We start from the raw sequence: 13,982 nt of genomic DNA on the forward strand, positions 1-13,982 counted from the left end.
GTGGGCAGAAAGCGTGTCTGTCCCTGTGGCCACTCGGCGTGTGTCGCACTTCCTCCCTCGACGACCCCCGCGCCTGCAACCACGACGGTCTCTCAGTTGCCGCTGGTCTTCAATTCTGGGGCTCACCAGGGTGGGTCGCACAGGGCAGGCTTCGCCTCCTAAGGTGGGGCAGCTCAGTGGGGTCCCCAGGGCTGTGCCGCTCCTCCCGGCCTGGCTGAGAGGAGAACCCACAGTGCCTGGCCTGGGCACCGTGTACCCCCACGGTCCCGCCGCAGCCCTCGCTGTGGCCGCCCCAAGAGAGTGTGTGGGTGTGGCGCTTGGTTGAGTGACCTATGAACTGAATCATCGGCCCCCATCTGCATGTGTGGGGGAGTTGCCCTCCTAGGGGTACTCAGGAAGGTGGGGCCCCAGCTTGCTCAGTGCCCTGTGCAGCTGGCACTGCCTGCTGGTCACGAGGCGGGGCCGCGGCGCCAGCACAGGACGCCACACCCTTCGCCTGCTCTTTGCCCCCCCCCCCCCCCCCGCTTTGCCAGCTGGTGAATTTTGAGTAGAGTTCCTTTCCATCCTGCTGCAGTCGGGGCTGTTCAGTTGTCTTCTTGCCCAGTCTTCCTGCAAAGCGGGGACGGGCCGTCTCTCGGGAAGTCGTGGGGACACACGTGAAGCCTAGGTTTCCAGCTCGACCTGTTATTTTCTGAACTATTTCGGGAATCTTTTGACTTCGTCTGACTCGTCTAGAGGAATATTTTTGACGAGTTTCAGGCAGCTGGAAACACTGCAGCTTAGTTTCCATGCTCAGTCCCTGTGCCGAGGGTCAGGATGATTAGGGCTTCCTCGCGACAGAAGGGGAGTCGCAGACACTGTCAGCTGCTGCGGGGGGTGTGGATGGCAAGTCCCCGTTCCCAGAGCCCCTTCCTCCGCCCCCCTCCCTCCTGCCCGGCTTACGTGAGGCAGCACAGGGTCCCCAGGATTGCTGCGCTGATAACAAAAGCCAGAATGGCTGCTGCAGGGAGGGAGCTCTTGATCAGGTCCCAGAGGTCGTCCCGGAGGCCGCCCAGCCAGCCTGCAGGGAGCACCGCAGCCGCAGCCGCAGCCGCAGCCGCTTGAGCCGGCTGGGCTGGGGCCCTTCAGGGCAGTACTTAAAAAAAGGTAACAAAACACGCTCCCCCATGCTATTCCCTGTGCTAAGGGCGGTTTTGCAGCCGTAGCCAGTCAATGAGGAGCACCAGGGAGGGTCACAGCTCCTGGAAGAGAAAGGAGAAGGCCGGCAGCCGGGCAGGAAGCAGCTGCAGCTCCAGGAGGAACTTGCCGGAGGCCGCCGGGCCGGGCTGGGCATCGTTTGAGTCTTTTCTTTTGGAAGTGGGGGAAAAGGAGAGGCTGCTGTGATGTGCCCCCAAGGAAGGCCTCAGGAGCTGTGGCAGGGGGTCGCTCACTGGGACGTGCTTCCCAGGGCTGGGGTGGGTGCGAGGTGTGTGGGTGTCGAGGCAGGTTTTGGGAGCACCCCACCGTGGGCTCGAGTGCCACCATGTCTGCCTTCAGTTTCACTGTCTGTGTTATGCTCCCTGCCCTCCTCCCTCTTTGTCCTCGGGGAGGCACTGCACCCGCATGGGAGGTCGGCCCACTGGCTCTGGCTTCGAGCACGTGCAGCTCCATGGACTGAACCCAAATAGGCAGCTCTCCCCAGACCATGGTTTCCTGACCTGATGGATGGGCCCTATGTCACAAGAAGAAAGAAGCATGTACCCTACAGCACACGCACCCCTTGGTTTGGATGGCCGGGAAGCCACAGCATCCCACCAGAGGCAGGCCAGGCTGCACAGCAGGAAGCCAGCGCTCAGCAGCCTCTGGGGCTGCATGGCTCCTCTCAGGGCGCTCAACTCTCAGCTCTTTCCAACGCACCTCTGTCTGAAAGTCAGAGATGGGGTTTCGTGTTTGCTGCAGAAAGCGGCTCACCTTTGCTAATCACCCACAGCTGTTCGTCACCTGAGGCGCTGACCCCAGATCTAAGACACTTCACCCACATGCGCCCGGATTCTCAGGGAGCTTTCCTGAGACGCCTCAATTACAACAGTATCAGCCTCTCGCAAGTCTCCTAATCAGCATACCTGCTTGATGCAGAAATCTCAGCCCCCACCCCCACCTGTCCCCGACTCCCCCACCTGTTTCCAGCCGCCACATCCCCCCAACCCCACCTCCCACACCATTCTTCATCTCCCACCTCCAAATCCCCCTACAACCTCCTACCTCCCACCCCACACCCACACCCTCCCTCACTACCACCCCTCCTGCCTTGAACATTGTGTAGCAAGTGGAACATGAAATTGGGGCCGCCATCTTATGACGGTGAGGAAGGTTCGCGGACTGCTTGAGATGAGGGACACAAGCCCCTGTCTGAGCCATTACCATTTGGGCTTAAAGCGCCTGTTGCAGGACACGAGGGATGGCAGTCACCTGAAAATTGAAAAATTGACCCAACACCAAGGGCTCCAAAAAGGCTAGTGAATTAGCCTTCCATCCTCAGAAGAAGCCAGCCAGTCTTCCCAAGGTCTCTGAAGGTGCACCCAGAATTCTACCTCCTTATGACATCACTGCCAACCTCGGCCCTCCCCCCAGAGCAGGTACTCCCCTTTTAAAAAAAGATTTATTTATTTATGCGTACAAAAGCTGGGGTGCAGGCCAGAGGTGTGTGTGGGAGGGTGAGAGGATTCACCAGAGGCAGAGTGGGGAGCAGAACAGGCAGATCTACTGAAACACACTGCTGAGGGGAGCAGCCGGAGACAGGAGAGGTCTGCTGCGCCATGTGGGTCAGCTCCCTGGCCGGGGGTGGAACTTGTACTGCAGAGGCTGCTGATAGCTTCACAGTGCTGTGCTTAACCCCTTGTGCTACCAGGGAAGCCCGGACACCCCTTTTCTGTCTGTGCTGTCACTGAAACCCAATGTCACAGTGACTGTGTATTCCTAGGCCTGAAAGATTGAAGGTATTTCATTTAACACACGGGACCTGCTATACCTTAAAATAGCGCGTGTGGTGGGGCTTTAGTAGATGAAAAAAGTGGTGAGAAAGAGGTGGCTTGATAGGATGTTGGGGTGACTCACTATTCATTTGGCTGTAGGGCGCTACAGGTAAAACTAAATTTTAGCTGGATCAAGGACTGAACAAACTTCAAGCTACAGCGTTAGAATAAAGTAAGGGTGGCTATGTTTAAAATCTTGATGTGGAAAAAGCTACTTTAAACATGTCCTAAAATCCAAAACCATATATGAAAATACTGATAAATTTATTGCATAAAACATGAAGCTTTCATAAAGTAAAATATTGTAAAGAAAGATTAACGACGACTTAGGGAATACATCTCGTAACATCTATGATAGATAGTAGGTTAGGACCCTTAACATACAGAGAACTCTCACAAATCAAGGTCTAAAAAAACATGATCACTTTGATGGAAGAACTGACAAGTGACCATCCGGGCTCAGTCAGAGAAGCAATGCGCAGTGGCCTGGTGGAGGAAGCGTGACCTGACGCAATGCCACACGGAGTCACCAAAAGCCGTGAGGAAGCAGGATTGTGCCCACTTCGGGACTCTCGTGCCTGTTTCTGGGTTCACGTGGCAGTTCTCTCCTGGGTCACTCACATCCAGCAGGTTGGCCCAGGGCCTTGCTACACCCAACTGAAGTTGGCCCTGACTTTCCAAGTGGTGACCCTGCTGTTGTGCGCTTGTTAACGTCATCACAACACGCCTCGCTCCTCAGAGGTGTTTGCTTGTATGTGTCAATGTTTGCTTTACCTGGTTATTGAGGAAACTGTCAGGAAGACGAGAGCTGCTTCGCAGAGCATTTGAGGAATAGAGATGTGCAGTCAGATGGGGAAGGGAGGCCAAACAAGATTGTGAAGTCAGACACCAGCGGTTACCCTTCCACAGGAAATACAACCATATCGCCTTTGGGTTCACTTCTCTACCGGGCTACAAAGCAAAACAATTTATTGCTTTCTGTACCTTGGCCTGTGACCTTCCAGAGCTCACAGGACTATAAACCATTTGCACTTTCGTCAGTTGTGGCTTATGACTGTACTGTGACAAACACTTCGTAGTCCCCGGGAAGGTCAGGTCAGAGTCATGCAGGGTTACTAGGAAAAGCTCTCGCATGGAAGAGAAAAGCCTCTGCTCTCTGGACACTTCTGAGATTGTGGTAACTTTCTCTGCTACTGTGAATGGTGTTTTCCAAGCACCCTAGGTTGCCACCTTTGGACGCTCCCTCGCTCCAGCTGCTCAAGGCCTGCCCTCGCCGCCTGCCTTGGCCCTTGTTTCCGAGTGACAGGGGTGTGAACCGCACAAAGCTTCTCCCGTGTGGCAGGCGGCCGCAGGTTTGTGCTCTTGCTGTCACCAGCTGAGTCCCAACTAGCCCTGGGATGGGAAGTGAGCTGAGGAGGAAAATTCGCGTTATTGCGATCACAGTGTTGTGTCGCCCAGATGGGCACGAATTTTCCTGTGGAAACATGAAAATATGTCCTTAGACACCACAAATTTCTGAGGGGCATTTTTTTTTATTACTAGAATTAAGAATTCATTTCTATTTCCCTGTGAGATGGACCTGAATTTTGAGAAGGCCATTCACCCTTTTAAGACCTGACTAACTCTGGACAATCCTGTGAGGAAAATACATCTTACGTCATGTTGCTTCTACTTTCAGGGACCTGAGTGGTCTGGAATCCTACCTCTGGGTCTCAGTTTTGAGGTAAGAAGATGCAGTAACTGTGCTCCAAGATAACAAAACAGGAGAACCACATCTCAGGATTAGGAGGCCAAAATAGACTAAGGCAGGGAATTCTTATACGACCTCCTCTTTGCAGATTGTCAAAATGATGGGCCTTCTGAGTTCAAGGCTGAGGCGCTATGCTCCCCACAGCAGCTTTGGTCCGTGCTTGAGCAAGGTAATAAACAAGTGAGAGTCGTCTTTTCCGTGTCCACAGCTTGCTCTGAGATGCTTCCCTTGCGTCAGTTCAGTGAAGCAAGGCCGGACCGGGAGGCGGCAGCAGCCATGGGGCACTCAGGGTTCTGGGCTGTGGCGTTGGGAGGCTTGTGGGCTGTTTCTGCCAGGAGGGCAGAGTGCCGGGCTGGCAGGCACAGGCACGACAGGCCCCGGGCCCGCGGGTATGCAGCTGTCAGGCGGGGCCTGGGCCCCAGGACAGCTGCTGGGCCTCGCAGCCCAGGACCTCCAGCCTCAGGGCAATGTGGTGCACCCAGCTCTGGGGGTGGATTCTAAGGTAGCGGGTTAGTAGAGGCGGCTCTAGAGAGTTCAGCACAGGGGTGAAGGGGTCTTCATTGCCATGGAAAACCTGAAAGAAGAAAAGGGACATATATTGATTGACAGGACACTCAAGTCCACTGAGATTCTGAAAAGCGGCTGAGAACAATTCAGATATAAGGCAGATGTGGAGCAAAGGCCCATCATAGTTGGAACATTTGCTCTTTCGAGAAGCGTCGTTCCTGTCCCCAGTCAAATCAACAACTTTAGACCAACAGCAGCAACACAGCAAGGCGCAGGGCTGGGTGAAGGAGCAGTGGGGGTGGGAGGTGGGGAGCAGGGCCTTGAGGCCTCACGCTTCTCTGGGTTGGGCTGGGGAGGCCTGTGTGTGGCCAGCAGGTGTCTGCAGAAACACGTCTGGTGATCACGGTCACTCAGGGCAGCGCATTCCCCAGCCTGAGAGAGCAGCGCTCCCGCAGTGTGGTGTGGTGAAGCCAGTGGCAGGTGACAAGGGAGAGCAGGAGGAGATGGGTTTTGCACCAAGTACCTCAGGAGAATTTGAATGGGCATCTCACCCCCACTCCATTTGCACCACCCCATTTTCCTGCAGCGCAGATGCACGGCCACCTCATTTTCACCCCTTGGGCGCATTTCTTCACAGCCCTCATCTGGCCACGTCTTCTGCGTTCAGTGCTGGATGCTTCCCGGGTTGGTGCGGTGACAGGCACTCCTGCAGGCCTTCTGGGCTCTGAATTTTAAAATCAGCATTTTTCTTTTTGATGCTCCAGTTTGGCCCAGGTTCCTTCTACCGGGAAGTGGGGCTGAGAGACTAAGGCCAGTGCCATCATGCCCAAGCTCTCCGGGGACAGTGACTCTTCGGATGCAGTTCCAACCGTCGCTGGGTTCATTCAGGTATCTCAGGGCCGCCGCGCCCCCTCTCAGGGTTCTCGGGGGGGATTTTTTCTGGTCTGTTCCAGCTTCTGGGTGCTCCAGTTGCTCTTGTCCACAGCAGCCACTTAGCGCTGAGAGAAAGGGAGCCCCGCAGCCTGCGCGTGCCCGTCCCCGTGTGGGGGCAGCTTTCCCTGTTTGTCACTCACCGTGTGTTCCTTTGTTCTGCCTGAGCACAGGCGGCATGTGGTCCTGGCAGGGAGGGCAGAGTCCATCTGCTGTGGCCAGGGGTGCTGGGCCCTTTGGGGCGCGCCTGGCTTTGCTGATGTCACCCTGTCTCTTCTCCGGGGAAACGGACGGCCACGCAGGGCTGCGCAGTTTCTCTGTGCAGCACCAGTGCCGAGAGGCCTTCTCTGTGTGTCCGTCCTCTGCTGTCTTCTAAGGACACCTAGGACTGGGTTGAGGGCCCCTGGGGAGTCCAGGCTGAGCTCACCTCAAGATTCTTAGCTGCATTTTCAAAGACCTTTTCCCAGATGAGGTGACATCGCTAGCTTCTGGGCACTAGGACAGCGCAGCCAGCATGGCCCGGCGGCATTCCCAGTGACGCTCCCGCACCGCTGGGCCTTTTTCGAAGGTGTCCGTGTCAAATGAGCCCCTTCGACTCCCATTTGTTATTTGGCCATAAATGACTTTGTTGTCTGCTACGCCCACTTCTCTGATGAGCAAAATCGTCGCTTTTACTCTGTGACAAGGGTGCACGTAAGGGCGTGTTCTTGCGTGGGCCTTGGCTATACAGCGTGGTGCGCTCGCGCGTGTCTCTTCTTCTCTTGAGCTCTAGCGAACAACCCGTGGGAACAGCATTTCTTTGCCCTTGTCACTGACTCAGCCTTTGGACCTGGAGGCACTGAGAATTTAGACTGACTAGGACTTGCTCACAATGGATTCTTCTGGATCACTTTCCCCAGGTACGCATGCCCAGAGCTGCTGTGATTCCCGCGGGCTGTTCCTGGGTTCCACTGCCAACATGTGCTCTCGTTGCTTTGTTTTATTCTTCTGAGTTTCCGGTCTCACCTGTGCCGGCTTAGCTTCACTTTCTCTATGATCATTTTCTTCCCTTTTTTAAAAAAAAATTATTTATGCATGCAAGAACTGGGGTGCAGGCCAGAGATGCGGGGGTGGGGGGGTGGGTAAGAGGACTCCTCAGAGGCAGAGCGGGGAGCAGAACAGGCAGATCCACTGAAATCCACTGCTGAGGGGAGCAGAGGGGAGACAGAGGGGTCTGCTGCACCATGTGGTTGCTCCCTGGCCGGGGATGGAACTCGTGCTGCAGAGGCTGCGGACAGCTTCACAGTGCTGTGCTCAACCCTTTGCGCCACCAGAGGTTCATTTTCTTCCCTTTGCTACGTTTCTGGCCTCAGGCCTGTTTTCCTCTTCAGTACCCCAAGGTATAGTTTCGCTTAAGTCTCTTCCGGTGAGATGATTGCCTTCATTTCTCAGATGATATCTTTTTCTTCAATATCATTTTTTTTTTTTTTTGTGGGACCCTCGCCAGTGGCCGGGGATCGAACTGGCGCTGCAGAGTCTGCAGGCAGCCTCGCAACCCAGCGCTCAACCACTGCACCACCAGGGGAGGCCCAATATCATTTTTTTTTTCACTTTGGTTAACTCATATTTCACATCTTCCTATGCTTCCCCCATTTTTGTCAGTTTAAAACTTTCCGATTCAAAGCTTTTCTTCATGTCTGCAAATTCTTGTTTGGGGCCACTCCATGTCGGCCGGGCTGTGGTTTCCTAGTTTTCCTCTGCCTGCTGTGCTGCCCTCGCCCTCTCAGGCCACAGGCCGAGGGGACACACTGGCATTTCAAGCAAGTGCTCTGGGTCATGTCCTCTCACAGCCCTTTGCTCGGGTGACTCATGCCGCCGAAGGTCATGGCGTTTTCAAGAAACGGAGTGAAAACTCAAAAATGAGAATGCCTTCTACCTCACCTGCCCTTCCCTATTCATGTGGAAGTTTCCTGTGGTTTCTTGTTCCATCAGCAAGAGGCGATTTCAAGTGGCCCTAGAGGAGGCTCCTGGCCACCAGGGTTCCTCGTCCGCGAGCGCCCCCTGCTGTCGATCAAGTGAACTGCCCTCTGTGTAGTGTGCTTCCTTTTGGGTGTGACCAGACCCCTGACATTCGCCACCTGCAGCAGCCTTGTCTGCTAGTGCCTGGGGAGGTAAGCTCTGGGTGGATAATGGCAACATTCCATTATCCAGATGGCGCCATTGTGTGTATGAGTGCTTAAACACACAACTCTTCACCCCCTCCCTGTCTAGTAAGCACTAGAGCAAGTGGAAAGAGATGACTAGAGAAATTGGCAAGGGCCACAGCGTGGTTAATCCTCGGTGAAAAAGATAAAAGAGACCATAGGAATGACCCGTTCATGCCCACACTCAAGGGGCAGCAAGACTACATGGCACATCCCATAGTCAGCATAACTTGTGAACTTATGCAGCAAACTCATCTCCAGAAGAAAGATGTCGAGGTCCTGAAAGTTCAAGGCCAGTGAGTCTCAGGCCTATAAGTTGCTGAGGACACAGATGTCATGTATTTGGCAAGTGAGTCTTCCTCTTCTTTACCTCCCTGAGCTGCAGCCATCCCACATAACAGCGACATTTGTGAAGATAATCGACTCCTGCCTCTACTCTAGCTTGGCGTCACCATGTCCTCCCAGAATGCCTTTCATGGTGTCCTGTTACTACAGGTACTCAGGTTATCCTCAAGGTCATTCAACAACCTCATTATGTCTCCAAAGGTCAAGCTCCAGGAGATTCCCCTTGCCTTTCCTGTGAGGCCAGCTTACCTTTGCTTGGCCACTCTGAAGGAACAGAGTCCAGTGGTGGCCATCTTGACTGCTGGAGATGAGGAACTCCGTCACAAACATGCTCATAAGGAGAGACTTCACGCCCTGGGTGGTCACGCCTGTGACTTTCACTGTCTTCTGGAAGTCCACTTGCAGCCACTCTTTGGGATCATCGACCTGAGGAAGTTAGTCAGACTTGTATTCTGAGGGTAATGTTTGTTCCCAGAAGCCCCCAGATCCTTTCTTCACCACATCAACCTGCATTTCAAAGGTCTGCTTGTCACTATCCCTGCTAGATTCTGAGCAACTTGAGGTTGTGTGTCCCACACATGTTTGTTGAATGAATACATGAACCATATAGAAACTGGCTGGAGCTGAAAGCCTGGCAGTGTGGTAGAGCCTGTTATGTCTACAATATGCTCTTGAAGGAGCACAGACCAGAAGCTTCTCCATGACAGACAAATCACACGCAGTGATTCTAGCAAAGGACTGTGTCCAGTGAACTGTACGCGGCCATGGCCCTTCCCTTGAGCACTGGGAGACTTGCAACTCGAGGGATGGTGGCTGAGAGCACCGGGCTTCAGATGCACTGATTCTTTGACAGGTGGCAGCCCCCCTATATACTGAGTCTGTTTCCGGGAAGCTCCGCCAGAGATGCCCCGTGCCTACTGTCTGAAACCATGCCTACCGAGACCCGTGCCCTGAGACTCAGTAAGGGTACTTCCTATTCTTCCCCAACCACGGTCACGGCCCTGCTGGTCCAGGGCATCTGCTCCTCTCACCTGTGGTCTCCAGGCGTTGGTCCTGCCCTGGAGGTGGAGTCGCGCTTGGGAGGGAGCCCAGCTGGCAAACACGTTCTTTAAGTAGGATGAGGCCGTGATCTGAGCATCGGAGACCGCTTTGCTCCCCACACCCAGGGGCATGCTGCAGCCTCAAGGAAATGAGAGAACTCGCCACTAGCACCGGCCTCGGTCGGCCCTGCGGCCCCACGCACCAGGGCTCTGCCCGCCCGGGACCACTTCCCAGCCAGTCAGTCTAGCACGGCAAGGGAAGACAGGGCGCCCGACACTTACTGTTGAGGTCACAGCCCAGCAGCTCCATGCGCAGGGTGCTGCGGCCGCTGTAGTGTGTGGGGTGCAGGCGGAAGTGCCGAGCGATGATTGGAGGGTTGAAGACATTGTGCTTTATACCGGATGAGTCCACGTTGCCGAAGAAGACCTGGGGGGTCAGCACAGATACAAGTGAAGGAGCAAAATAACATCTGGGGAGAGACTTCACGCCCTGGGTGGTCACGCCTGTGACTTTCACTGTCTTCTGGAAGTCCACTTGCAGCCACTCTTTGGGATCATCGACCTGAGGAAGTTAGTCAGACTTGTATTCTGAGGGTAATGTTTGTTCCCAGAAGCCCCCAGATCCTTTCTTCACCACATCAACCTGCATTTCAAAGGTCTGCTTGTCACTATCCCTGCTAGATTCTGAGCAACTTGAGGTTTGGGTACTAATAGGTGCAGCCCCCCGCACCAGAGCTCAGACATTAGGACAGAACGGATGAGGGTGAAAAACACCAGAAAGAGGAGCGAGCTGAGGGGCCTCACTGGTGGCGCAAGGGGTTAAGCACAGCACTATGAGGCTACCTGCAGCCTGTGCAGGATGAGTTTGATCTCTGGCCAGGGCGCTGACCCACATGGTGCAGCAGACCTCGCCTAGCTCCCCGCTGCTCCTCTCAGCAGTGGATTTCAGTGGACCTGCCTGTTCTGCTCCCCGCTCTGTCTCTGGTGGGTCCTCTCATTCCCCACACCTCTGGCCTGTACCCAGGTTCTTGTATGCATAAATAAATAAATCTTAAAAAAAAAAAAAAAAAAGAGGAGCAAGCCGAGGGAGACCAGTCTGGGGCAGGGGGTCCTGTGAAATGGTCTTGTCTCTGGGCTCCACTGTGGGCCACGGAGCAGCTGCACCTGCATCTGCGGAAGCAAGAGTGCTGGGGCCGCATCCCAGATCGGCCGAGCAGAGCCCAAGTCTGAGGAGCTTGCGCTCAGGGTGGACTCAACTGAGAAAGAGTTTCCGAGAATGCGAACAGTGTGGAAGAACCTCTATCCCTGCTTCCTCGTGTGTGGACTCACGAGGCGTGTGGTAATGTCCAAGGTGAACATGTGGCCTGCACGAGCTTGATGCACCCAGGCTCCAGAGAACATTCAAGCATAGCACATTCAAGGAAACAGACAGTTTGAGAACTTTCATGGCAATGCCCATGCAAAAGACTTACATGGAAACCGTGGCATATAATATAAGGAAAGTTGAAAATCGTCTCACAAAATGCTGGGAGTCTGTATCTGCTTGAGGACACTGGAGCAGGAATCAGTGTCAGCCTGATTAATAATTAATAATAAATAATCACATATCAGAGTAATGGGAAATAAAAAATTCTCCCATGTAACAATTTTTCTTTCTGTGGGGTAGAGAATATTAATAAATTTATATTACTGTCAGAGAAGTCACAGCATTATTCTTTTTTAAAAAAAGATTTTATTTATGCATACAAGAGCTGGGGTGCAGGCCAGAGGTGCGGGGAGTGACAGCACTCACCAGAGACAGAGCGGGGAGCAAAACAGGCAGATCCACTGCTGAGGGGAGCAGCGGGGAGTCAGGAGAGGTCTGCTGCACCCTGTGGGGAGCTCCCTGGCCAGGGATGGAACTCGTGCTGCAGAGGCTTCGGACAGCTTCATAGTGCGGTGCTTAATCCCTTGTACCACCAGGGAGACCACAGCGTGCAGAGGGCTGGAGCGGACACGCCTCCGAGGCAGGAGCACCCGGCCAGCAGGCTCCCGCGCCAGACCCCACACGCTGCGCCCCGAGGGGGCCCCCCGCAGATGCTGCTCCGCAGCCGCCAGGGCCGCGACCCGAGCAAATAAATCCGCGCGCGCACGGAACCAAAGAGACGCAGACGGACGCCAAGGCGCGCAGGCCGACGGGCAGCGGAGGGGAGCCGCGCTCGCCGCCCCTGCGTCTGCCCAAGCGTGGCGCGGCCCCTCAGTGGCGCGGCCCCTCAGTGGCGCGGCCCCTCAGTGGCGCGGCCCCTCAGTGGCGCGGCCCCTCAGTGGCGCGGCCCCTCAGTGGCGCGGCCCCTCAGTGGCGCGGCCCCTCAGTGGCGCGGCCCCTCAGTCGGCCAACACAGTTACCCTACGCGCACCCCGGCCCGCCGCGCCCAGACAGCCCACGGGAAGCAGGCGAGCCGGCGTTCCCCCCCAGGAGCGCACGGGACGTGGGCGCAGTCCTGCCGGCGGGGCCCCCTAAACGTCCGCCCGCGCACGACGAGGTGCCCAGGACCGCCGCCGCCCGTGCGACGGAGTACCATGCAGCCGCGAAAAGGGAGGACGCGCCGACTCGAGCTGCCCTCTGGCTGGACCCCGAGGAACGCACCGGGCCGGGCGCCAGCTGCCCGGCTCGAGGGGCCACCCACGTTCCCGCGCCGGGGCCCGGCCCCGGCGTCTCGCGAACGGGAGGGGGCGGACGGGGAGGAGCGGCGGGGGGGGGGCGCGACGGCGCATCCCACGGGGCTTGGGGGGCACCGGGGTGGTGCCAACATGGTGGCAGCAGGTCGCGGTGGCGGTGGCCCGGCCCACGTCGCCCTCCGTTGGCAAGGGAGGCAGCCCGGGAGGGAGGCTCGGGCGAGCGGCCGCGTGGGCCCGCTCTGGGCGGGGGTGGGGGGGTGGGGGGCACCCCCTGGCGGTGCGTTGGAACCTTCTAGGGACGCGCGAGCCCACCACTGAGGGGCCCCTCGAGCCGGCGGTTGCTAGGAGACGCAGCCGGGTCAGACACGGGCTCCACGCAGCGGTTGGGGCCCGCCGTGGCAGAGCCGGGCACCTTCCCGCCCGCACCGCCTCGCTCCGGCTCGCCTCGCGCCTCGCCTCGCCCGCACCGCACCGGCTCGCCCGCCTCGCCTCGCCTCGCCTCGCCTCGCCTCGCCTCCCAGCGCCGCGCAGCCAGGCCCGAGGCAGGAAGGCCCCTCGCCGTCGCCGCCGCCGCCATGCCGAGGAGAAGCCGTCGGGGGTCGTCTGCCGAGCAGCGGGGAGACCGCTCGCGCAGCTCCCGCGCCGCCGAGCTGGCCTTCTCCGTGAGCCACGTGGAGCGCCTGCTGCGGGAGGGCCGCTACGCCCAGCGCCTGAGCGCGTCCGCCCCGGTCTTCCTCGCGGCCGTCCTCCAGTACCTGACGGCCACCGTGCTGGAGCTGGCGCGCAGCGAGGCCCAGAACAGAGGCCTCACGCGCATCACCCCCGAGCTGCTGGACATGGCGGTGCACAACAACGCGCTGCTCAGCCCCCTCTTCGGGGCCACCACCATCTCCCAGGTGGCCCCGGGCCCCCACTAGCGGCCGCGGGCCCTGGCCCCGGCCAGGCCCCCGTCACGCCCGGCAGCCCCGGCCCCCAGTCCTGGAAGCCAATAAATGTTGAGAGAAACTCGTGCGCGCTTCGGTCGCTTTGCGTGGGGTGCGGGGTCCCCCGGGGCCCTGGGGGGCGCACGGGCGGGCCCTCCGTCGGGGCACGGGGGGGGGGGGCAGGAGGGCGCACGGGCGGGCCCTCCGTCGGGGCACGGGGGGGGGGGCAGGAGGGCGCACGGGCGGGCCCTCCGTCGGGGCACGGGGCGGGGGCGGCGGGGCGACGCCCGGCCGGGGGGTTCGGGATGGGGCTGGCCGAGAGCAGGGGCCTGCCTGCGGAGCGGAGCGGAGCGGACGGTGCGAGGGCGTGTCCCCGGGTGGGCGGGGGAAGGGCGAGGCGTGGGGCTGGCCTGGGCCGACTGCGCCGTCGTCGGCATGAGTCCCCAGGAGGACGGGGCTCTTTGGGGAGCAGCTCCAGACCAGACCAGGCCTGCGGCCAGGCGACGGGCGGACCGTGCGCCGGTCACCGGGGCGCGGGGCGGATGGGTGGACAGCGCCGTGGGCACGGGCTCGGACGGGAAGGTTGAGGCGCGGGGGGCCGGCCGGGTGCCAGGTCGGAAGGGGTCACGGGGGGC

At 57.9% G+C, this 13,982-nt stretch overlaps 2 protein-coding genes across 2 annotated transcripts in view; one reads left to right on the plus strand and one right to left on the minus strand.

The window, feature by feature from the left end:
• Window positions 1-1,232: 1,232 nt before the first annotated feature.
• Window positions 1,233-13,982, minus strand: part of F8 (coagulation factor VIII) — a gene marked incomplete at both ends in the record, with an annotated part of 59,285 nt that continues 46,535 nt past the window's right edge. The window contains 6 exons of the mRNA XM_084259064.1: window positions 1,233-1,347; window positions 5,020-5,089; window positions 5,173-5,335; window positions 8,976-9,152; window positions 9,758-9,906; window positions 10,049-10,193. Coding sequence (XP_084115190.1) covers window positions 1,233-1,347; window positions 5,020-5,089; window positions 5,173-5,335; window positions 8,976-9,152; window positions 9,758-9,906; window positions 10,049-10,193 — 819 coding nt within the window. The remainder of the gene's footprint in view (window positions 1,348-5,019; window positions 5,090-5,172; window positions 5,336-8,975; window positions 9,153-9,757; window positions 9,907-10,048; window positions 10,194-13,982) is intronic.
• On the plus strand, window positions 13,000-13,341 carry H2AB1 (H2A.B variant histone 1; the record flags this gene model as incomplete). Its single annotated transcript, XM_084258158.1, has 1 exon — window positions 13,000-13,341. The coding sequence occupies one exon, from the start codon at window positions 13,000-13,002 to the stop codon at window positions 13,339-13,341; it is 342 nt and encodes a 113-aa protein (XP_084114284.1).

This window comes from Talpa europaea, assembly GCF_964194135.1.
Source record: "Talpa europaea genome assembly, chromosome: X".
Taxonomy (NCBI): Eukaryota; Metazoa; Chordata; class Mammalia; order Eulipotyphla; family Talpidae; genus Talpa; species Talpa europaea.